At 38.1% G+C, this 23,402-nt stretch overlaps 1 protein-coding gene across 1 annotated transcript in view; it reads right to left on the reverse strand.

The window, feature by feature from the left end:
- Positions 1-2,185: 2,185 nt before the first annotated feature.
- The window catches only part of TTK (TTK protein kinase), a 39,821-nt gene continuing 18,604 nt past the window's right edge, over positions 2,186-23,402 (reverse strand). Inside the window, exons 6-22 of the mRNA XM_074820779.1 lie at positions 22,204-22,312; positions 22,031-22,106; positions 21,838-21,935; positions 20,751-20,850; positions 19,959-20,049; positions 17,073-17,254; positions 16,814-16,950; positions 15,195-15,321; positions 14,003-14,095; positions 8,229-8,386; positions 7,996-8,147; positions 6,625-6,749; positions 6,252-6,332; positions 4,043-4,219; positions 3,229-3,319; positions 2,850-2,947; positions 2,186-2,433 (exon numbers count right to left, since the gene is read on the reverse strand). Of these exons, the coding sequence (XP_074676880.1) occupies positions 2,344-2,433; positions 2,850-2,947; positions 3,229-3,319; positions 4,043-4,219; positions 6,252-6,332; positions 6,625-6,749; positions 7,996-8,147; positions 8,229-8,386; positions 14,003-14,095; positions 15,195-15,321; positions 16,814-16,950; positions 17,073-17,254; positions 19,959-20,049; positions 20,751-20,850; positions 21,838-21,935; positions 22,031-22,106; positions 22,204-22,312 (1,985 nt within the window). The 3' untranslated portion in view covers positions 2,186-2,343. The remainder of the gene's footprint in view (positions 2,434-2,849; positions 2,948-3,228; positions 3,320-4,042; positions 4,220-6,251; positions 6,333-6,624; positions 6,750-7,995; positions 8,148-8,228; positions 8,387-14,002; positions 14,096-15,194; positions 15,322-16,813; positions 16,951-17,072; positions 17,255-19,958; positions 20,050-20,750; positions 20,851-21,837; positions 21,936-22,030; positions 22,107-22,203; positions 22,313-23,402) is intronic.

Here is a 23,402-nt window from a genome sequence, read left to right on the forward strand (position 1 = left end):
GGTTAACAGGTAACCAGTAGCACCATGGCACTCAGATTTTTGATCCTCTGAATCTTTCACCAGTCATGGAAATGAAAGCTACAGATATCTACTGGTAGTAAGAGATCAGTGAAACTTAAATGCTCCAAGATCAAAAAGAAAAAAACCTAAATCCTGTGAATGCAGACACTGTGAAGAAAAAAAAATACTCAGGAAGGAAAAATATTTAAATATATGCTTACAATGAAAGACAAACCTCCCTCAACTTAGGCCTTTGTAAAGCATTACATTATGACATTTTTTTTAACATCTTTCAATTAATTAAGTTTAAAATTTGTACACTTGCACCAAAAATGTAACTCAGTGAAAACAAAACCTGATCAATCCACTAACAATCGTGTAGAAAAAAGTCCTGCTACATCCAGTGCATTTTAAAGAAGGCTAAGTATTAATGCTTTTAAAAATCCAAATTAGCGATTTCTGACCATCATGAATCTTGATAAGTTTGCAATTATTTTGGAATTTGAAAAGCATATTGGATTTATAGTAGCATTTCTTCTACAACAGGGTTACAGCGTTGGTGGATAAGGGAAGAGTAACTGACATCATCTACCTGGACTCGTGCAAAGCATTTGACACTGTCCCACATGACACTCTTGTCTCTAAATTGGCAAGACATGGATTTGATGGATGGACCACTCAGTGGATAACGAATGGGCTGGATGGTCACAAAGAGTTGTGGTTAATGGCTCAATGTTCAAGTAGAGAACGGTGACAAGTGCCATTCCTCAGGGGTCAGTATTGTGACTGGTGCTGTTTAACATCTGTTGGTGACATGGACAATGGGATTGAGTGCACCCTCAGCAAGTTTGCCAATGACACCAAGCTGTGTGGTGCAGTTGACATGCTGGAGGGAAGGGATGTCATCCAGAGGGACCTGGACAGGCTGCAGAGGTGGGTCTGTGCAAACCTCATGAAGTTCAACAAGGCCAAGTGCAAGGTCCTGCACATGGGTCAGGGCAATCCCAAGCACAAATACAGGCTGGGCGATGAGCAGATTGAGAGCAGTCCTGCAGAGGAAGACTTGGGGATATTAGTGGATGGAAAACTGAATATGAACCAGCAATGTGCACTCGCAGCCCACAAAGCCAACCATATCCTGGGCTGCATCAAGAGAAGTGTGGCCAGCAGGTCGAGGGAGGTGATTCTCCCCCTCTGCTCTCACAAGACCCCACCTGCAGTACTGTGTTCAACTCTGGGGCCCCCAATGTAAGAAGGACATGGACCTGCTCAAGCAGGTCCAGAGGAGGCCCATGAATATGATCAGGGGGCTGGAGCACCTCCTCTGTGAGGACAGGCTGAGAGAGTTGGGGTTGTTCAGCCTGGAGAAGAGAAGGCTCTGGGGAGACCTTCTAGCAGCCTTCCAGTACTTAAAAGGGGCTACAGGAAAAACGCAGAGGAACTCTTTATCAGAGAGTCTAGCAATAGGATAGGGGGGGGGGGGGGGTTTAAACTAAAAGAGGGTAGATTTAGATTAGATATAAAGAAGAAATTCTTTACTGTGAGGGTGGTGAGACACTGGAACAGGTTGCCCAGAGAAGCTGTGGATGCCCCTCCCTGGCAGTGTTCAAGGCCAGGTTGGACGGGGCTTTGAGCAACCTGGTCCAGTGGAAGGTGTCCCTGCCCATGGCAGGGGAGTTGGAACTAGATGATCTCTAAGGTCTCTTCCACCTCAAACCATGATTCTATGATTTTTAATAGAACAAAACCATTTTATTCATATAACTTCAGAACAGTCCTGATGTTTCCACTTAATCACAGCAACAGCTCAAAAACTGGGTGACATTTACAGGTATCTACCTGTAACATAACTGATCACTTATATAAACAGAGGGGTTATTTCCTTAGTTATGATCAAAACTGGATACAAGAGGTATTTGTTGAAAAGGACTGAAGAGCAAAACGCTCTACGTCATAGGAGATATTTCAAGAGATATTTGCATGTTTTCATGTACACCAATTGGCATTTTAAGAATTTTGCTTTAGCTTCTGGTGGATAGAAGAGCTTGAAGATTCTCATGAAAGTTTTTGTACTCCAAACACTGTAGTGCTGTCTAAGTAACAAAAACCATAATCACCAACTAGCAATTTTCATTGTTCAATCCAAGTGGCATGCAAAGAGTAAAACAGCCCACCATGAAAAGCATTCAATTAAATTCTTTTTAATGATCTGCAAAGCATTATCAGAAGACACAAAGAACATTTAAAAATGTGAACTTTATGCTGAATGTCCTTTTAAAAGCTAGCAGCACAAAATATTTTGAACAGACCAGACATCTCTGATGCATCCTGAACAGTAGTACATCATTTTGTTGTCCATGATTTTTGACTCCCAAGTTTTGAAAATGCTGATACATCAAGACTTTTACCACTGTTGCACTGTTCATATAAAGTCTGAAAGTTAATAAAAACACAAGTATTCAGGTGAACACAGTTGTAACACACATGGATTCAAACTATATTTTTATAACAAACATCACCACTTGAAATAAGTCATGACATACTGAAATATTCCAAACTCCATACTAAAATTTCTGTCTCAAATCAGAAAATAAAGATACACTTAAGACAGCTTAGTTGTACCAGGAAAGAAAAGGCCAAAAAATCAAGATTACTATAATCCTTTCAACCCTTCCTGTTCAGGACGTGGAGAGATTCTGCATGCTTGCAAACAAAAGCACTAAAATGTGTAATGTTTTTTCACCTGTGGTTAAAGCTTTGATATACGTATCTTCAGCTTTCTCTACCAAACATTCTAACCTTTGTTTGCGTGAACAGGTACTACCATACAAAATAGAAAGTTTACTTACCCTAGCAGCTCTAGAAATAGAGTTGGGAGAATTCAAGCCAACAAGCTGGCCAAGGATATGTTTCATTTCCTCTGTTGTTCCTTTTGCATGTGGAACACCTGCATAATTTGTAATTAAGCATAATTTAGCATAATTTAAGCATAATTATTTTAGCATAAGCATTATTTAGCATAATTTGTAATTATGCTAAAGTTGTATACAACTACATATGAATTACCAGTGCAGTTTGGAAGAGGTTTAATTAAAATACCGAAGTCTTTTCTGAAACATAGGCACCAAACAAAACAGATTGTTACACTAGCAAATAGAAAGTACACATAAAAATTTTGCTTTAACAGAATTATAAATTAAATAAAAATGTATTTTAAAATAAGCCTACCTGTTTGACAATGACTTTGAATTTGAACATAGGGATGTACCAGCAACTCCGAAACAGATATTCTTTGTTTAGGATTTCTTATTAAACAGTGCTGCAAATGAAAAAAGAAGAATGCTTTGCCTATAAATTAAGAATTTTCCTAAGAATTAACAGTGAGGATCTCTAAAAGACCCTGTAGATGCATGTCAGAACTTCTTACTGCCAAACTACATATTCAGAAAGACTCAACTCACAATACAGTAACAGATTAACCTAACTGCTTTCATTAGCAATTATCTTCAGAGTAAAGCTTGGTATCCTGTTTTACTCAAGCAACAATGTTGGAGGAGGTGAAGAACAGAACCTACAATATCCTTTTATACCGAACGACACAAAATGACAGAGATTTGAAAGTTAGGGGGATAAGTGTTTCTGGGTTTCAGTTTGTTACCTGCTGAGCAACACCAGTTAGGGCCTGAGTAAAAGCATAGGCCAAGTTTCAAAAAACAGCAAATATGTATGGTGAGGGAAATGGATGGCAAGTACAAAAGCTACTGTATTTACTTGGGGTTGTTCAGGCAAAGGAGTTAAGCCAGACTGCTTTAAGTATTTACTTGTTTATTTGCTACTGAGCTGAAAGTAGACTTTTACTATGGAAACTATATGAAGCAGCTCTAGCTTAAGTATTCTTTTGGAAGAAAGCCTGTACACGTAGCAGTAAGCATTTATTTGTGAAACAAGTTTCTCAGGCACAGCTCATTCAGTTTAAGAAAATATGCTTTAAATAAAGATTTTATCATTATTTGATTAAAAATTAATCTTAAGGAATAGTTACCTTTAGCACATCTTGAAGATCCTTCTCAGCAATATCTGGAAATTCTATTTCATAACTAGGATCAACAATAGCATGCAGTTTATTAATTGGATTTGTTATATGTTGAAATGGAGTCCTTCCATACGTCATACAGTACAAAATGCATCCCAATGACCACACATCACTTTTAGGACTTATCTAAATAAAAACAAAACCCACAAGATTACTCCTCACTTAAGGAACTGTCCCTTCACTCAGTTTATCATATGATTGTACAGTCTTTTCAACTTAACAGCGTATCTATTTTACATTGGGTAACAGACCTTAATAACTAATCACACAAAATCACCAGGACAGCATGCCATTATCTGCTAAGACAGTGATGTGGCTTCATTCACTAATATTTTGTAAGAAAGCTATTTTTATTAATAAACTTTGAAAATCAACTTACTTTAACAACCTTAACAAGTTGAACAGCAGGATTCTAATCTTGGATTTATGAGTAAATACAACTGAAAACATATTAAATTAACTCAATCCAGAAACCAGTCAAACATTACAGCTATGTCCCCAAAGCGGGAAGCCATAGTTCAGTTCCTCTGGGTTTAAAGGATTCAGATCCAGATTTCAACCACCACACCTGGGCTGTTCCTTACAGGAAGACTTTCCACTTCTCCTGTTAAAAGCTGAAGCACTTTGAAAAAAGCACATAAGGTTGAGGAAGTGGGGGAAGAGGAGGAGGAGGAGGAGGGTGGGGAAGGAGGCACATAGAAAGCCTGTCTCCCAGCAGCAGTGGTCAGATTTTTGCTTAGATGAGCAGAGCTCCAGAACAAGTCTGTACTTTGTACGTAATTTTTAAAAATGTAAAAAAAGGTTAAAAGTATCATCCTTGGAAGAAATCTATAAAACATTCTATTTGGTGTTTAGAAAGACAAGATTGTGTTTCACTACAAAATAATACTTCCATTAAACTGTTAAAAAGTCACAGTCTTTGAGTACGTATATGCACATATGTATGAATATGTTGGGGGTTTTTTTAATACCTTTCCACAAGCTATGTACCCCTTAACTGAAGTTTGACTGCCAATATGAAATTGCTTTCCTTCAGCACCTTCTTCACCATTCACATTCCATTGCCCTGAAGTTATAAAAGTTCTACAACACACAGTACCCTGTAGCATAGAGAAATGAATAGGATACACAGAACTCATACATATGTCCTCTAAAATACTAGACTTCAATGTATCAACTTTTAAAAGACCTTATTAGGCATCACTCCTTTCTTGCAAAACCTGCCCCTCACTTAAAATTCAAAAATGACAATGACACAAGCATTATCATATCTTGTTGTTTAAGCAAACATACTAACAATGGTTTATATCAGAAAGCAAATTTTCTTGCTTTCGGAAAAGGATTTCTAAGCCAGGGTTATTTATGCAGAATGCTAATATGTAGCTGCATAGCAGCTAGCAGTACCATAAGAGCTCCACCAATTTTTGGCAGAACACAAAGGGCATAAGCAGCACAACAGGCAACCAAGGAGGGACTGAGGAATGATTCTCTCACTCGACTCCATGGAATATCCTCCCAGAAACACCCCCTAAAAGCTCTAGCCTGGAGTGTTTTCAGTGCAAAGGAGGACTTGTCAGGGATGCAGAGCATGGTGGACCCTTAAGAAGCTCAAAAGACTTTTGTAACATTAGTTATTAGTACAGCCTCTGATATGTCTGTGAAAAGGGAGCTGGACTCAATGATCCTTATGGGTCCCTTCCAGCTTGAGATATTCCATGATTCCATGTGAAAGGCTGTATACATTTCACTGTACTCTATATTGCTGTTCGATACCATTCACACTGATAACAGAAGACTGGTTTATACTGCTCCATAAAATGGATTTTAAAAGTGTTTTTGCATTTATTATCAGTTTAGCTTTCATCACTATATTATCAGCTTCTCCAACACCCAAACTTGTGCATCTGTTTTGGTTTCAATTTTATTCATTAATTCAGCACTTACATTTTTCTAAACACCATCTGCAAAGTGTTTTTAGGTAGCTGAGAAGAATAAACTCTGAAAGGAATAAATCTCTGCCCACTGTCATCATGGCACAATGGATTTCCTTATGTTCTAGTTTCAGCAGAAGGTTTTGAGAAGACTAAAATCTTAATATATATGCCTGAATTACTTTCTTCTTAACATGAAGGGAATAGGAAAAAAAAGGATATGTTACCTTAGATCGAGATTTCCCATTTTCTCCATAGGAAGACATATCTTTTATCGCTTCGGGTGGCATATAATTCATTGTGCCAACCTAGCCATAAAAACGTAAAAATATTCCTTTAGTGAAGTGATAAAAAGTTAGATTTCTGTCTCAAAGCACTGAAAAGCGTCTTGAAAATTTGTTTCTATGAAGGCTGAAGGCCACTGTTATTCCATTCAATAAAAACATGTAAAAATTTGTTTCTATGGATATTTTTATATATATAAAACCTTTCAGCATAAAATTTCAGTATTCCTTTAACTTACTACACTAATCAACATAATCAGCAAGAACTATAGCACTTCACAGAAAAGTGTACATAGATTTTCCAGAAGTATTTCACCTGAGAATCTTTAATGATGCTTGTCACATCTGGCTGCATTTGGTTTGCAATGCCAAAGTCAATTAGTTTTAACATTCCATCAACTATCAGAAAGTTTGCTGGTTTCAGATCACTGTGAATAATGCCTGCAAAATAGAGTTTAAAGTCAATCCAGGTTTAGTCAATCTAAGTTACTACTATGGCTTTTTTTATTGCTCAACTCCCAGTAACCCTTGCAGAAAGAAGATGCAGATCAGATTGACCCGGCCAAAACCAAATATTCTTTGCAAAGTGTTTCCATTTCTTTTTAAACAGTTAAGACCTGCATGACTTTATAGCTTGAGTTGTCACTTATTCAAATCTGCAGGCACCCCAAAATAGCTCCAAGAGACTTGAGCTGCACCGTATCTCTCAGGGACAGCCCCTCTAGCTCTATGTGCACACAGCCGTACTGAACTGCTGTTTTGGAGCAATTCAATAGCTTGTCCCTTCCTGTAGCCTTCTCTTAAATAATCAGCTAAGCAGGTACTTAAGTAAGAGAAATATATTTCTTAATCTGATGTTTCCTGCTTCCTGATCTGAAAGGTACCATTCACTGAGGATTATATACAAGTGACTTCTCACAAATCCTACTTACATGATTTATTATGAATTGTGGTTATTATCCATATAATCAACCAATCCATCTTTATATTTTGCATAATTGTTTGTTTGAAGGACACATCACATTAAGTAGGCTGTGTTTTAGCAGGTTTCACTGTCTTTATTATTGAATGTTCTAGTGTTCTTGTGCTGTAATAAGGTGATGCTCTCTGCTGTATGTATAGGGCTCCACTTTTTTTCTTAAACAGGAAAAGGATTCAAATATTCTCTCTCCCTTATGTTATACAGGCAAACAGAATACAGATGCATGCATTTCAATTACATAGGTAAAGATGAAAGGAAGGCCTGAAGAACTATGAGAAAAAGCTGAAACACTATGTCAAAGTAAAGATGACAGAGCTGTGTAAGAGCTGTCATTAATGTCAAAGATTATTTGGAGAGGATGAGTGGCTTCATTTGCATGTAATGGAGAACAAGCAGTACTGGGAGTATACAATGTGGTCTAATACCAAAAAGATTATTTTCTGTCTGTTGCAAGGAAATAGAAAACATTATGAAGTGGTGATACTTGGAGATCCCTTTGAATTAGCAAAGTAAGTCTACTGCTGCATCAAGATTTACTCATCTTTTCTTTCACTGAAGCTTTTTTTACAATACAGTAAATACCCATCTTTGAACATCACTAGGCTTACACCAAAACCAAGAGCAACACCACCTCCAAAACTTAAACACATTCATATTATCTCTGCCATATAACCTATACAAATACCTAGAATTATTTAAGAATACCATATTCGTGGATTGTGTGAACAGCTTCCAGCATATTTTTCCAATAGCTCTTCCGTTCCAATGGATCAATGTTTTTTTTCTTTTTGAGCCAGCTATTAAGATCAATATTTCCGCACTCCATTACCATGTAGATATGATGATCAGTAATTTCACTAGGAATAAATATACTTATGTTAAAATTTAAGAGACTTTATATAAAAAGATACCTTTTAATAAAATTAGTGTTTACTCACTAGCCATAAAGACGGATGATCTTATCACTATGTTGCTGCAATTTACTCAAATGAGCAATTTCATTCTTATAGCTCTCAACAGTGTGTTGATCAGCTTCCTCTAGATTCACATATTTGACAGCATACAGCTGCTTCTTCTCATTCAGTACTTGAAACACCTGCAAAACAGTATCAGTTAGTAACTTCATTCAATTCTACTTCTGATTTACTATGGTCCTTCATCTCACCGCAGCCAGAACTTCAAAGAAGTGTACTTTTTCAAAAGGGAAAAGCAACACTAAATTTACAAAGAAGTTCATACAAGTCAGCATGAAGAAAAATTAATAAAGAAGCCACCAGTTACAACAGAAACAACTCTCTGTCAGAAGGTACCTTGGTACCACATAATATTTCACTAGGTGTATTTCATCACAAGTCTGAAGTGATTAGCATGCAAAATAGCACCTCCCACAGAGATAAGGGTTTGTCCTGCCACTGCACATCCATTCTGTCACACCAAGATGATTTGGAGGTTAGACCACATGGCACGTACGAGGCTGAGAGCACTAGGTCCATTCAGTCTTAAGACGAAAAGGCTGCAGGGAAGCTTATTGCTATCTTAAGCTACTTAAAGGGAACATATGAAAAAGACTCCTCTTAAACATCAAAGTATGAGAGGCAACAGGCATAGCTAACAAGAAGGAAAATTCCAATTAGATATAGGAAAATTTCTTTCACCACCATGTAGTTAAACAGGAGACCAGGTTGTCCAGAGAGGCTGTGAAATCTCCATCCCTTGTGATACTCTAAATTCAGCTGCAAAAGATGATAGCAGCTTGCTCTATTTTGGCCTTGCTTTAAGCAGACCATTGGACCAAGTGACATGCAGAGATCCCTTCCATCCTACCTCATCCTATGACTGTACACTGCCAGAACAAGAAGCTTTTCTTCCTGGAGGTCCCTGCTGACTGGTAGTCAGCCAATGTTATTCCAACCTGCAAGATGGGTCTGAGGGAAGACACAGTAAACTACAGACCTGTTAGTCTAACCTCAGTTCCCAGCAAAATTACAGAGCTCATACTGGATGCTATTGAAAAGCATTTAAAAGGACAATACAATCATTAGGCACAGTCAAAGTGGGTTCACAAAGGGAAAATCCTGTTTAACTAATTTGACATCCTTCTATGATAAGGTCACTCACCTAGTGAAGGGAAGGAGGTAGATGTAGGGTTTTTTGTATTTTAGTAAGGCTTTTCATACTGTCCCTCACAACATCCTTCCAGACAAGCTCTCCAACTGTGGAATGAGTGGGTTCACAGTGTGCTGGGTGAAGAACTAGCTCAATAGCAGAACTCAAAGGTTGTGGTGAATAGGGCTACATCTGGCTGGCGACCAGTCACCAGTGGTGTTCCTCAGGGTTCAGTTCTAGGGCTATTTCTGTTCAATATATTTATCAATTATCTGGATGCAGGAGTTAAATGCACTGTTAACAAGTCTGCTGATGATACCAGCCTGGGACATGCTGTTGACTCTCTTGAGGAACCTGAGGCCTTGCTGAGGGATCTAGATAGATTGGAGCATTGGGCAATCATTAATGGCATGAAATTTAACAAGAACAAATGTTGGATTCTGCACCTGGGAGGGAGTAACCCCAGACATAAGTATAAACTGGGAGAGGAGTTGCTGGAGAGCAGCCCTGCAGAAAGGGGTCTGGGGGCACTGGTTGGCAGCAGGCTCGATACGAGTCAGCAGTGGCAGCCCTGGCAGCCAAGAGGGCAGATCACATCCTGGGGTGCATCAAACACAGCATAACCAGCCAGTCAGAGAGGTGACTATCCTGCTGTATTCAGCCTTGGTGCAGCCTCACCTTGAGTACTCTGTGCAGTTATGGGCCCCACAATTTAAGAAGGATGTTAAAGGTCCTTGAACAGGTCCAGAGGAGGGCAACAAAGGTGGTAAAAGGGCTGGAAGGAATGTCCTATGAGGACTAAGGCCTTTGGGCTTGTCTAGTTTGGAGAAGAGGAGGCTGAGAGGCAACCTCATTGCTTTCTACAGCTTCTGGAAGAGGGGAAGTGGAAAGGGAAGTGCTGATCTCTTCTCCCTGGTATCCAGTGACAGGATGCACAGGAATGGTTCAAAACTGCACCAGGGGAGGTTTAGACTTCACATTAGGAAGCATTTCTTTACTTACTTACAGGGTGGTCAAACACTGGAACAGGCTTCCTAGAGAGGTGGTCAATGCCCCAAGCTTGTCAGTGTTTAAGAGGCACTTGGCCAATGCCCTTAATAAAATGCTTTAACTTTTGGTGAGCCCTGAAGTGGCCAGGTAGTTGGACTAGATGACCACTGTAGGTTCCTTCCAACTGAAATATTCTATTGTCATTCTATTCTGTTATTCTTTTCAATTTACTACTTTCTGGATTAACAGAATCACCAACTTTTTGCCTGTCTTCACTGGCAACCTCTCTTCCCACACCTCTCAAATGGATGGACTGCAAGACAGGGACTGGGGGAGCAAAGTCCCTCCCACTGTAAGAGAAGATCAGGTTCATGACCACCTGAGGTAAGTCTATGGAACCTGACGAGATGCATCCCAGAGTCCTGAGGGAATTGGCTGATGTAGTTGCCAAGCCACTCTCCATGATATTTGAAAAGTCACAGCAGTCAGGGGAAGTCCCTGGTGACTGGAAAAAGGGAAACATTGCACCCATTTTTAAAAAGGGTAGAAAAGAGGACCCTAAGAACTACCCACCTGTCAGCCTCACCTCTGTGCCTGGGAAGATCATGGAACAGACCCTCCTAGAAGCTGTGCTAAGGCACGTGGAGGACAAGGAGGTGATTCAAGACAGCCCTGGCAGGCTTCACCAAGGGCAAGTCCTGCCTGACCAACCTAGCGGCCTTCTATGATGAAGTGACTACCTCAGCAGACAAGGGAAAAGCTACTGGTGTCATCTATCTGGACTTCTGTAAGGCCTTTGATATGGTCCCCCACAACATCCTTCCCTCTAAATTGGAGGAACATAGGTGCAATGGGCGTACTGTTCAGTGGATGAGGCATTGGTTGGATGGTCGCATCCAGAGGGCAGTGGTCAACAGCTCAGTGTCCAGATGGAGATCAGTGACCAGTGGTGTCCCTCAGGGGTCCGTATGGGGACCAGTGCTGTTTAGTATCTCCAACAGTGACAGGGATTGAGTGCACCCTCAGCAAGTTTGCCGACAACACCAAGCTGAGTGGTGCAGTTGACATGCCTGGGAGACAGGTTGCCATCCAGAGGGACCTAAACAAGCTTGAGAAACAGGCCCACATGAACCTCATGAGGTTCAACAAGGCCAAGTGCAAGGTCCTGCACATGGGTTGGGGCAACCCCTGGTATCAATACAGGCTGTGGGATGAAGTGATTGAGGAAAGCCCCACCAAGAAGGACTTGAGGGTACTGGTGGAGGAAAAGCTGAACATGAGCCAGCAACGTGCACTCGCAGCCCTAAAAGCCAACCATATCCTGGGCTGCATAAAGAGAAGCATGACCAGCAGGTTGAGAGAGGCCATTCTGTTCCTCTGCTCAGCTCTCGTGAGACCCCACCTGGAGTACTGCATCCAGCTCTGGAGTCCTCAGCACAGGAAAGACATGGACCTGTTGGAGCAGGTCCAGAGGAGGGCCACGAAAATGATCAGAGGAATGGAACACCTCTCCTATGATGAAAGGCTGAGAGAGCTGAGGGTCATTCAGCCTGAAGAAGGCTCTGGGGAGACGTTATTGAGGCCTTTCAGTACTTAAAAGGGGGCCTACAGGAAAGATGGGGACAAATGTTTTAGCAGGGCCTGTTGCGATAGGACAAGGGATAACAGTTTTAAACTAAAAGAAGGTAGATTTAGACTACATGTAAAGAAGACTGTGGTGAAGAGGGCGGTGAAACACTGGAACAGGTTGCCCACAGAAGTGGTAGATGCCCCAATCCCTGGAAACATTCAAGGTCAGGCTGGACAGAGCTCTGAGCAACCTGGTCTAGTGGAAGGTGTCCCTGCTCACTGCAGGGGAGGTTGGACTAGACCTTTAATAGCCCCTTCCAACCCAAACTATTCTATGATTTTAAGATATTGCAACATTTAAAACCAATTTCCTATCTCTTAAAACACACCCGGACTGTTTCTATCACTAGAAAGCACACAGCTTGACTGCTCAGTACTACTTTGGTTTTGTCAGTTCCTGCATATGCAAACGTCAAACCAAAATAAAAACTAGGCACAAAGGGTCATGAATATAAGCCAAGTCTAAATGAATATGATTAAATATGTTAAAAATTTTGAAGTCTAGACATACGGGGATTTCTGGAAAAAATCTAATGCTGTAAAATGACAAGTATCACATATTTTTAGTTTAAAAAATTGAAAAGCTATACAACAAGGTCAATCTTAAATACCATCTCAGGCACCTAGAGCCAGTTTGGGAAAAATTCATGCTTTAAAACAAAACACCAGAGAATTTAGTTGACTGAATTTAAGGATAAGATTAGAGATACTCACTTCTAAAACTGGCTCTAACTAAGCTTTCTAGGCAATTTTTGGCAAGTCAAAAGCACACTTTAAAAAGTGTTTTTATTAGAAATGCTATCATTTAAGTATCCAATTTATATTGCACTGCATGCCTCAGATTAACTAAAAATAACCATTTCGCTTTCCATGCACTGCAGACTAAGTTCTACATAGGCTGTTAGTGAAGATTAACCAAATACATGCATGTATCAAATTTCCCTTACAGAAATTCTTAAGACTGTCCCTGTGACTAGTAATACAGTCTTCACACACAGAAGCATACAGGTGAAGCAAAGGTGTGGGAGACAGAAGAAAGAAGACAGAAGAGAAATCTAACTCACACAAAACTGTTTATGTTGCTTTTCCTATAATTCTTTATCTTCTGAACAAGAGGTTTGCCAAAACTGTTTCCCAAGTACCTATGACCCCAAATTGCCTTATAAAAAGCAGTTTGCTCACCACTTCACTCATACTTAAACTCCACTTCTCACACATATTACAGAAGTAATAAGGGATGGTCTGTCCACTTCAGAAACTTCCAATCAACCTTACAAGCCATGCATTTCTCAACAATGTATTCACACTGTCCTAAACAGCTTCTCGAATTAAGATGTACAGTAATATTGCAGCACATCTCTTGGAAGAGCTGATTTTATTAGGAATTCTAATACTCCAGCATAGAAATTATCTTCAAGAGCATACACAATCTGCCTTCAAGCCTTCATGCAGAAAGCAAAAGGAACTGGGCTCCCACCACTGTTTACTGATTTAAGTGATATTTAGACACTCCTGAGAGTCGGGTGATTACTTCTTCCTATTTCTGTAGCTTCTGTTCAGTCTTCTGACCACATCTGTTCAGAGTTTCTGTTCACTGTTTATTCTTCACTTCAACATCCCCCCTTTATCTAGCCACTGCTTTTACTTTTTCTCCACTAAAGTGAACAGTACTGTGCTTAACATCCCGTAATAACTGAAGCACCATTTTCATAATAATATATTTAATCAGTTATTATTGCAGGCTATCTGAAGACTCTGATAAAACAGCACTGTACCAAATCTAATTTGTGCACTGTGTTTCTTCTGCATCCGTGAGGGATAAAGTCTAAACATAACACTAAAACAACAAATTTCTACATTATCTGGGACACCAAACACTTTGTACATGTTAGCGCTAGGCACTCCTTACTAGATGACTTCAACATGTATGTTTATAATGCAACTACTAGTACAACTACAACTATTAAAGCATAAAAGAGCATCTTACCTTACTTGAGCCTCCACTACCTATTTGCTTCAATATTGTATAAACTCTTCCTTTGATGGCAAGACATTCATGTGAAGGTATAGAAGATGGAACCTGTGTACACAGAGAAAAAGTTAAGAAAATAACTATTGGTATACATGCAGCAGAGCTTGTTAGAGCTTTAACTTCTTAAATTAATATGCTTTAAGTTGTCTTGGTCTTTCTGAACAAAATAAAGGGTACTACAGCTAAATTTTAAATATGTTTGTCTTGAAAGCTAAAGATCCCCATCGCAAAAGTATTTGTATAATGATCATCACTTGGCACGTAACATCATTGTACTCTTATAAAAGATACCAATGCTCTTCACACTGCAAATCAAGAAAAGGGTGTTCTTTAATAAGGCTTCTCAGATCATTAGAGACACCTCCCTCTTTATAGATAATGTTGGAAACTAGACTAAGAGAATTCCAGTCACAACAGGCAGCTGTACTCAAATCACCTCTTATTTGAAGCTAACTACTAGCTAGCAGACTTCAGTGCTGTGAAGCTGAAACAGCCTATATTGCCTGTACCTGCTACAGCAAGCTGTAGAACAGCCACAAATTTTAAATATTAATCCTCCAGTAGGAAGCTTAACCCTACCCTCCAATTCTATCTACAACTAGGAAGATTCCTATCTGAAAGTGCAATCCATCTAAGGTAATCCATTTTTACATGATTTCAGGCCACTTCAAATGCATCAAAATTTGGGAAGTCTAACAAAATGGGGAGGAATATAATTCATTCTTTTACCTCCCTCAGACTCTTATGTTTTTTAAACACATGCTGCTTCTCTTTATGGGTACTCCACTGTAGTGGGTAGTACCACTATAAAAGCACAGAAGAACAAAAATAGTAACTCTAGTTCTTGCCTCTGTCATGAAGTAGGATCTGAAAAGGCTTAGATCTCAGACAAAGGCTTCAGGATTTTGATACAACTAAACTGATTTTTCAAGAGCTGACTTATTTTACCTAAATTCAGATATACATATGAAGAAACAGTTATTTTGAGAATAAGCAATACAGACTACTTTCCACTACTCATCCAGAAAGATGAACAGCAACTTTAGATTAGAAAAAAATATATACATACACGCATATATTTAACCTAAAGCAGTCTTCAATGAAAAAACATACTGAAAAATGGCAGAAGACGACCTGAAGTTGTTACCTGCAAGCCAACTTGGTTTTGAAATGGAGTCACTGGAGTATGTGGTAGGAAATACGGCAGCTGGCTGTAGGGAGTAGAAATTTGACATCCTGGTAGAAAGTTGTTCTTTACAACTGGCGTTCTGAAACTGAATTACGCATAATATCTGCATTTAGTTGTGTTTCTAAAATTATTCTAACAAAGTTGAAATCTTCAGTGCTTCTTTAAAGTTAAGCCCTATTGACTAGCAAAAGCCCAAGCCTCTGTGACATTCAATAAATAGCATTAATACTTCAACTTCTTGACTTAGAAGTCCTTTAGAAGTACACTTAAGAAATATTTCCTATGTACATTGTAGTTTCAGTAAACTGAACAGTAAATAGTATCTGAGGATGGGGATTTAATTAGCTGGCACTCCCTGCAAACTGGAAAATGAAAGCACCATATAATTAGAAGAGCTGACCATAAGACAGCAAAATAGTCTGAGCCACAGTTAGTTTTCTTCAGCTTATTGTTCTTCATTCAAAACCTTTTTAAATGGAGACTTTTTTTTTGAACTAGGCATATTGAGACAAACAACTTCAAGGCAATCATGAAAAGTTTTTTCTTTGAGAGTTTTAGCTACACTGTATACGAGCATGCGTTTAAGAAAACTAAAAATGGTAAGAAAACCTTTGTTTTTTGATTTGTTCCCTTGATGTGTCTACCATATATTTAGTTATATTACCAAATATACTCTTCTTACACAGTATTTACAGAAACTGATGCTAAGATCAGAAGTGAAAAGAATTCATATGCCTAGGATTTTTTTGTAGAGAATAAAATGACAAAAAAGCTTGAAAAAACATTCAAAACCAGTCAAAAGCATGGTTCTCACTGTACACAGAAGCACTCAATTCTGCATATTTACCACGTGCCATACATACTGTAATGAGAATTTCATTTTTAAAAATTTTTATATTATTAAAGGTTGAAAGAAGCAAGAACAGAATCTACTCAAGGACTATTCTTACCAAGTTCCATCATGAGATGATGTGCTTCATTCACTACAGATATTCTAAATTCTACAACTAGAGACAGAGATCCTACCAACAGGAACAGTGCTTACTCATCATACAGGCTAGACCTATATGATTGATCCTAGAGACCTATGAAAATATTAAGTTATCATATAATTGGAAAGATTTATCAACACATGCACAGGGGTTTATGCTCAATTTAAAACTGCATGGATAAACAAATGCTAGCATTTCCAAACTTGAGTGCTCTCACAGACACTTGCATCATGGGAACCAGACTGATATAGAGTTATCAATCTAAAAAGCCTGTCAGCCACAAAAAAAACGGGCATTGAAAAGAAAGTGTAATGTTTCAAGTATCAGAGAAAGAGATAAATGACGTAACAAGGACTTATTGTTTTGATGGCATACTTCCAAATGCTGAAAAGCTGACAGGGAAGGCAAAGTTCTCTAAATGCAACCTGAATCTTAAAGTCAGGCACTTGACATAAAGTATCGGAAGCACTCTGACATTTTGTTTGCTATCTGAACAGAAAAGCTTAAGAAACCCTCTTAAAAACTGATAGCATTTCCAGAGATCAACTACTGTTCATGAGCATGCAGCTCAAAGAAGTGGCTTACCAGTCCATATAGTCATTACACGTCGTGCTTGGTGTTCTACAAACATATGATGGATCATTTTTCTTAGAAACAGCATCTGGTGGCGATAGTCCTTTTGAAACAGGATGACCAGATTTTTCAAGGCTCGACTGTTTTCCCTACAGAGGGCAAAGCAAGATATTATTCCATACAAGGAGCCATAATTAAGAACACAGAAATCATTTTTTCAACATGTGAAGGCTGCTTGCAGCTAGAAAACCACTAATTCCTGTTACTTTACCTCTCTATAGCAGCTTTTCTGTGTCACTTCTTGAATTGGCCACTTTTTTTTGCTGCTAACACAGTTTAGTCTAATCTGATCCAACTGCTTTCTACAGCTTTCGTCAGAACTAGATTGTTGCTGTTGACTTTCCAGACTCCTTAGCTCTGGTATCTTCAGATCCTGATGCTGAACTTGATTTTCTGAAAAAATCAGATTATTAAAAAGACTTAATATTTAGTACTTGAAACAGTTTCTGGCAGATTTATCCCACAGTTTCTAGAAAAATTTTATATATCAGAATAAATGAACACAGCTGACTTGCTGGAATCAGGCATTAAAAGGCATTACTGTAATCTTCAGGATTCATATTCAGTTCAGTGTAGTAACACAGCAATTCTTCAAAATCGTACTATAACAGTAACAGAGATCCAACTGTTTCCTTCAACACACAGAACAAGATCATATTCATAATTTGTACTACATCCTGGGACACTGAGCAGGTTTATAAAGCATTGAAGATAAGCTTATTGCAATACTTCAAATTAGAAGTCTGTTGTCTCTGACACCAGGCAACCTATAATGCAGTGTAATGACTGAAGCCAGAGGCATAAAGGGACAAGGCATGCTCCATCTCATGATTCCTTTAGCAGAGGTAACAGGACATTGAATTGGTGGAAGATTGCAGGGCAGGCTGCAAATAGCACAGCCTACAAGTGTTCCTTCACATGCTCGTTCAGTTTTATTTTCAAAGGACTCGAAAGCAGTATCCCATGCTAAGCAGAAGCTGAGTGCAATTCAGCTACCGGAGGACTGAGCCACTACAACTACCATCTCATCTGTAAGCTCGCATGAAGCAAACAGGGAAAGCATGACCTGAAACCCAAACTGTTCCCAATGCAGGTTAGTGGGAAAGGTTTCGTTGGGGGGTTGAGGGGACACTGAAGTTGAGAAAAAAATCACCATTTTTCAAATGAAATTTTCTTCTTTGCTACAATAGGGTAGGTATGTATATAATCCTAAATCCAATTCTTGCAATATTATTAGACATTTTCACCTAATTTCTTCAGCAGGAAGAGAAATCAGAAAGCTGGCTAGGGAACTATATTTCTGATGAAACACAAAAGTGGCAAGTAACTGTAAAAGATTAGTACGTGTATTCCATGTTCCACAGTGTTGGTGCTAAGTCATTAGTAGTAACTTTCTAAGTTTTACCAGCCCTGAAATACTTGCTATAAATCCAAGTTATTTGTAACATTTCCCAAAAAGAGCACAACATTAGGTGGTCTCACACCACCCCAATATTTCTGTGTCATGAGGTGACTTCACACAAACTCTATGCATTAGATAAATACTTAAGTAGAGCTTAGGTTATTTCTGGAATACACCAAAAATGTCTGTTTCTAAAATAAATTAAAAATTATCCCCAAGAAGTATGTTAATAATGCAATAATAATCTCAGCTATTCAAATGATAGCAAACCTTAGATTTCTTTAAAAAATAAAATTTCTAAAAAATTACAATAAAGGCTGAAACACCATGTTGCTTAAAGCAAGAGCATTTACAGTAATCAAAAGTGTAACAATGCATTTGATCAACACTGAAATTTAATAAGCCTCTGAAGAGTACACATTTATTTAGTACAAGTTCATAAATTGGACTGCACTGAGTATATGGAAAGAATGGTGAAAATAATTCGGGCTTTTTTGCAGAACACAGAAAAAAACAGGCAAACAATTTGCCTTTTGACAAAGCGTTTTTGTACTTTTGGGAAACCTCCTAAGAAAGTAACTAAGACATTAAAGAAACTTATTTATTCTATACTTTGCTCAAAGATGCATGCATATGCCATGGTAAAACTCAGGTGAAGAAAACACTATATTACAACAAATTAAGAAATGCTCAGTGACATAAATTTAACATTTAGAAGTAAATGTTCATGGAGCAGTGAAGCTGACCAATGGCAACAGATACTTAACAGATGAAACCAAGGAAGACAAGAGAAACCTGACTGAAGCAAAAGCAAACCATTCAGATATGTAAACAGTCCTAACATAAGAAATAGTTTCTAACATGTAAACAGCAGCAGAAAAAGCTACCTAGAGTTTCGTGTACTAATGCATAAACAGGATAGAAAGCAGAGTGCTGAAAGTGACAGATGACACAGATGTTCTGCATTCAGAGAATTACAGGAGCTTTGCACTTTTTTTCAAGTGAAAGACAATGTCATGGTTTCACCTTTTTAAGCTTACTTCAGCCAAATCACACATTACACTTCCAACAAAAGAAATTAGAACTATGGCATCTCTAGGGTAAACTAGGAACATATACAAGGAAAGTCACAGGAGAAGCAAACTACTATAATTTGAGTCTGTCTCAAAAAAACCTAAACAGACTACCCCTCAAGAACATTATAATTCTTAGTTTGAATTCTCTCAGCCAACATGCACTTTTTTTTTGGTATAAACTAGCACTATTATCTGATACTCTGGCAACATTTTTCTACACTCAGACTGGCAGATCTTAATCTGAAACCTCATGTTGTTGCTATTCCAATGCCTATTTATGTTACATGCTTTGTAAAAGCTAAGGACATAATGAACTAACACTATACACTGGCATTTTACTTCAAGCCCAGCACTCTGCACTTACGGACAGTGAGGATTTCTGTGGTGTTCGGGGGTTTTTGGTTTGGTTTGTTTGGTGTTTTGGTTTTTTAAATTATTTTCACAGGTACCACTCCAAAGCCAAATTTTAATTAAATGTCCCTCAATTCCAAGCAGATCAGCTTTGTAACTTTCTGAAGAATACTTTATTTAGCAATTTATTTTTTTTTTAACATACAGGAACGTAGATTTTCAATGCTTGTTCTATTTCAAACTACTAAAGTATCACATTAACATTTACCTTCTCTTTTCATCACAAGACTTGTATCCATTTTGGTTTTGAGAGTTACAGTTGAATTGGTAGCCGTTTCTAAGCTGTTCTCATCCAACATCTGCAACCATAAAAAATTTTTTTTCTTGTAAGGACTACAGACAGCAAAAAGCATCTTAAAAAGAATCAAAGGAAATCCCAAGGATAGTGTCCAAGAAATATTTCCTTATGGTATTTAATGACCAACACACCACAAAGCAAATATGCTTCAGAAACAGTGCAAGGGTACACAGACAAGTATTACTGACACCATTTTTAAAACTCCATCACCACTCTGAATTTCCATCATACAGTTTCTATAACAAAGACCTAAATACTTTCTATTCTTGAATTTTCTTTCGAAGGACAGGCACACCAGACACAAAAATGCAAGGCACAACTCAAAATTAATCTCTTATCAAAAGCCACAGTTTACAGCTCCATAGAGCACTTAATGAACACAATTAAATGGACTTCACTGACTAGAGTACTTCCCATGATAAAACTCATTACTTCAGCTGAAAGCTCCTGTAGTCAAGATTAAATATGTTTATCTGTTCATAAGTCATATAACATTTTTTAACATCCCCCCATTTCTCCCATCAGATGCATTGTTCAGAGAAAGGTCTTTCTTAAAAGCCTGATTACGCATAACAATTTTCAAATTTAAAAGCCACAATGAATGTTTTGATTCATAACTGATTAACATAAAGGAGAATTCTACCTTATTTCTTTCTGGAATTGACATAAGACAGCCTTGTATTTTAAAAAGATTTAAGTTACCTTTAAGTCTCCTAGGTCATATGAATCACCCCCACTAGATTTTGGTTCCGGTGGTGGAAAAGGTGAAATGAAGGCTGTACATTTGGAGCTGGATACTTGCCTATTGAAATAACATTGTTAATTACATCACATGCCAACATATAATCTCTGATCACCTTTTGTGATGAAAAAGGCAGTTGTGTGAAGATTTTTGGCTACAAGTTTCAAATATACAGAACAGGAGGTCCACTGACAGCCAAGTGAGAAACAATACAAAAAAACATATGTAACAATGCCACCATCATTCTAACAACAGATGACTTAATTGGTTGTCTTCCATAGAAAACGGTAATAATCTATGGCTAGGATCCTAAGCCCCAATGGTGTGTTCCAAAGTAAATTTTGAAATACTTCCAGAACAATACTATTACATGAAATACCTTATCCCACTACTTTCACAGATTCAGAATACTGGGCTTTAACTAACTTCTGAGAGGCTAAGCATGCAGTTGTCACTCTGGTTATGCATTTCTGCCCACAGTTCCCATTTCTGCATGAATTTAACCACACATCAATAAGAGAGGAAGGAAGTTAGCATAACAGACTTGATTGAGGTGGGGGGGAAGCTTTCTCCTCTGTTTACTTTCAAGCTATGCTACAGTCAGGTAACACGTGGCAAAGTGCTATTTTAATTGGTAGATTCTTCTACTGCTTAACAGTTATGACAATAAAATAAGCATAACCACTTAATACAATCATTATCATATGGATTATGTTAAAAATAAAGATTTGTCTTATATCTAGTTTTAGAAACTGGAATACACAAAATTATTTTGAACATACTTTTTTTCCTAAGTCTCCATTTCTTTAGAGCCTACTGATTAGCCAGAATAAGAAATTGATCTTTGCATGCTCTCATACAAAGAATCTGAGTAGTAGATAGCAAGTAGGTTATTGCAATACCTATTGCAGCTATAATGACTACTTGTCAATAATCCTTAGATCAGTTTTAACACTCTTAACACCTGACACTTCCATTATCCAGTAAAAACACCATTGAAAAGGAGTATTGGAATCTGTTGTGCTGTAGTAAACCCAATAACCATACCTCTTCATAACACTAGCTGTAAGTGGGACATCTGTCATCTTCACATCATCACCCGCATCAGTTATTAGTTTAACAGGAACCCTCCCAAAGGGGCAGGCCTAAGAAAATTGAAAGTTATCAGATATTTAAAGCAGAATGAAAAGCTTAAGGTTTAAAAGTTTAAGATTTTGAAGCAAAATGTTACATGTTCTACCTGGTTCGATTTGCTTAGTGGTCTTAATGGATTGTGGTAACTAACTAGAGCATCAAGTTCCTGTGACTTCTCCTCCCTGAAAGCAAGAAAAAAAAACCCACAACACTGTAGTGTGTATTTGTTTTTAGTTCAAATGATGTTTCAAGAAATTAAATAAGAAATCAAGCCATTACCCAAGCAAAAGTCTGCTAACAGTAGAACAACTTTCACTAGATTCATTCCTTTTTATGCTTCTGTGATTTCCAACTATGCTCTGAAGTCCAGACTCTTGTGTACTTGACACTGTGGGCAAATTAGAATTATTCAGATAGTACTGCAGATTGTATTTGTTTCAAAAGAAAAAAAATGTTTTCATAAGGGAAACAAAAATACATACATTTGCAGTAATCCAGTATCAGTGACATATCACTATTTTCTACTGACCTAGACAGACATTTTATATAATTATATAGAACATAATTCAGATGAAAAAAGAAAAAACCCAAACAAGGACTTACAGTCAGAAGCAGCTTTCCACGATAAGCACAAAATGGCCTGTAACCCTTGTTAAATATATTAGCTACTTGTTTTCTACGCAGCTATAGTTGTAAACTATATTTAAACACATAAAAGATTCAAGATGTCAAAAGACTATCCAAGCAATTTAACTTCTAACTGAAAAATCTCACTGATAATCTTACCCTACATGCAGAAGGAGGAATACAAGCACTAAAAACATTGGTTTACAGAATCACAGAATCATCTAGGTTGGAAAGGACCTTGAAGATCATCTAGTCCAACCATTAACCTAACATTGACAGTTCCCAACTACACCATATCCCTCAGCGCTATGTCGACCCGACTCTTAAACACCTCCAGGAATGGGGACTCCTCCAGGGATGGGGAGTACCTTGGGGGAGTGAGGAAGAAACCTATGCTTTCAGAGCAAGCTAATCACATCTACATTCTGAGAATAAACCTTCATTCCAAAATAGCATCATCTGAAGGAAGCTTGCTCCACAAGTACTCCTCAGGAGATTTCAAACTGCTTACATTTGGATTCTTTCATTGTTCATTCCAATTATTTATCAGCACACATGATGAGGATACCCACACCTAAATAACTGTAATAAATCCTAAATTAAGCATCAAAACCCAGCTTATTTCAGAGGTAGTATCTCAAAGGTACAACTGCCTAAATCCTTACAAACAACTTGCTACTGCAGAGACCCAAAATATTGATAATATCCCTGAACTGCCCTGTTCTCCTGTCAAACACTTGCTTTTGGGCTCTGACTTCGTTTATGTGGTATTTCATTTTGATACAACTTTTTTGTGCTACCTTAGTTATGTTTCTGTAGATCCATCTGGATTTAAAACGTTTAATGGGTGC

The sequence above is a fragment of the Strix aluco genome, chromosome 3 (genome assembly GCF_031877795.1).
Source record: "Strix aluco isolate bStrAlu1 chromosome 3, bStrAlu1.hap1, whole genome shotgun sequence".
NCBI classification, from domain to species: domain Eukaryota; kingdom Metazoa; phylum Chordata; class Aves; order Strigiformes; family Strigidae; genus Strix; species Strix aluco.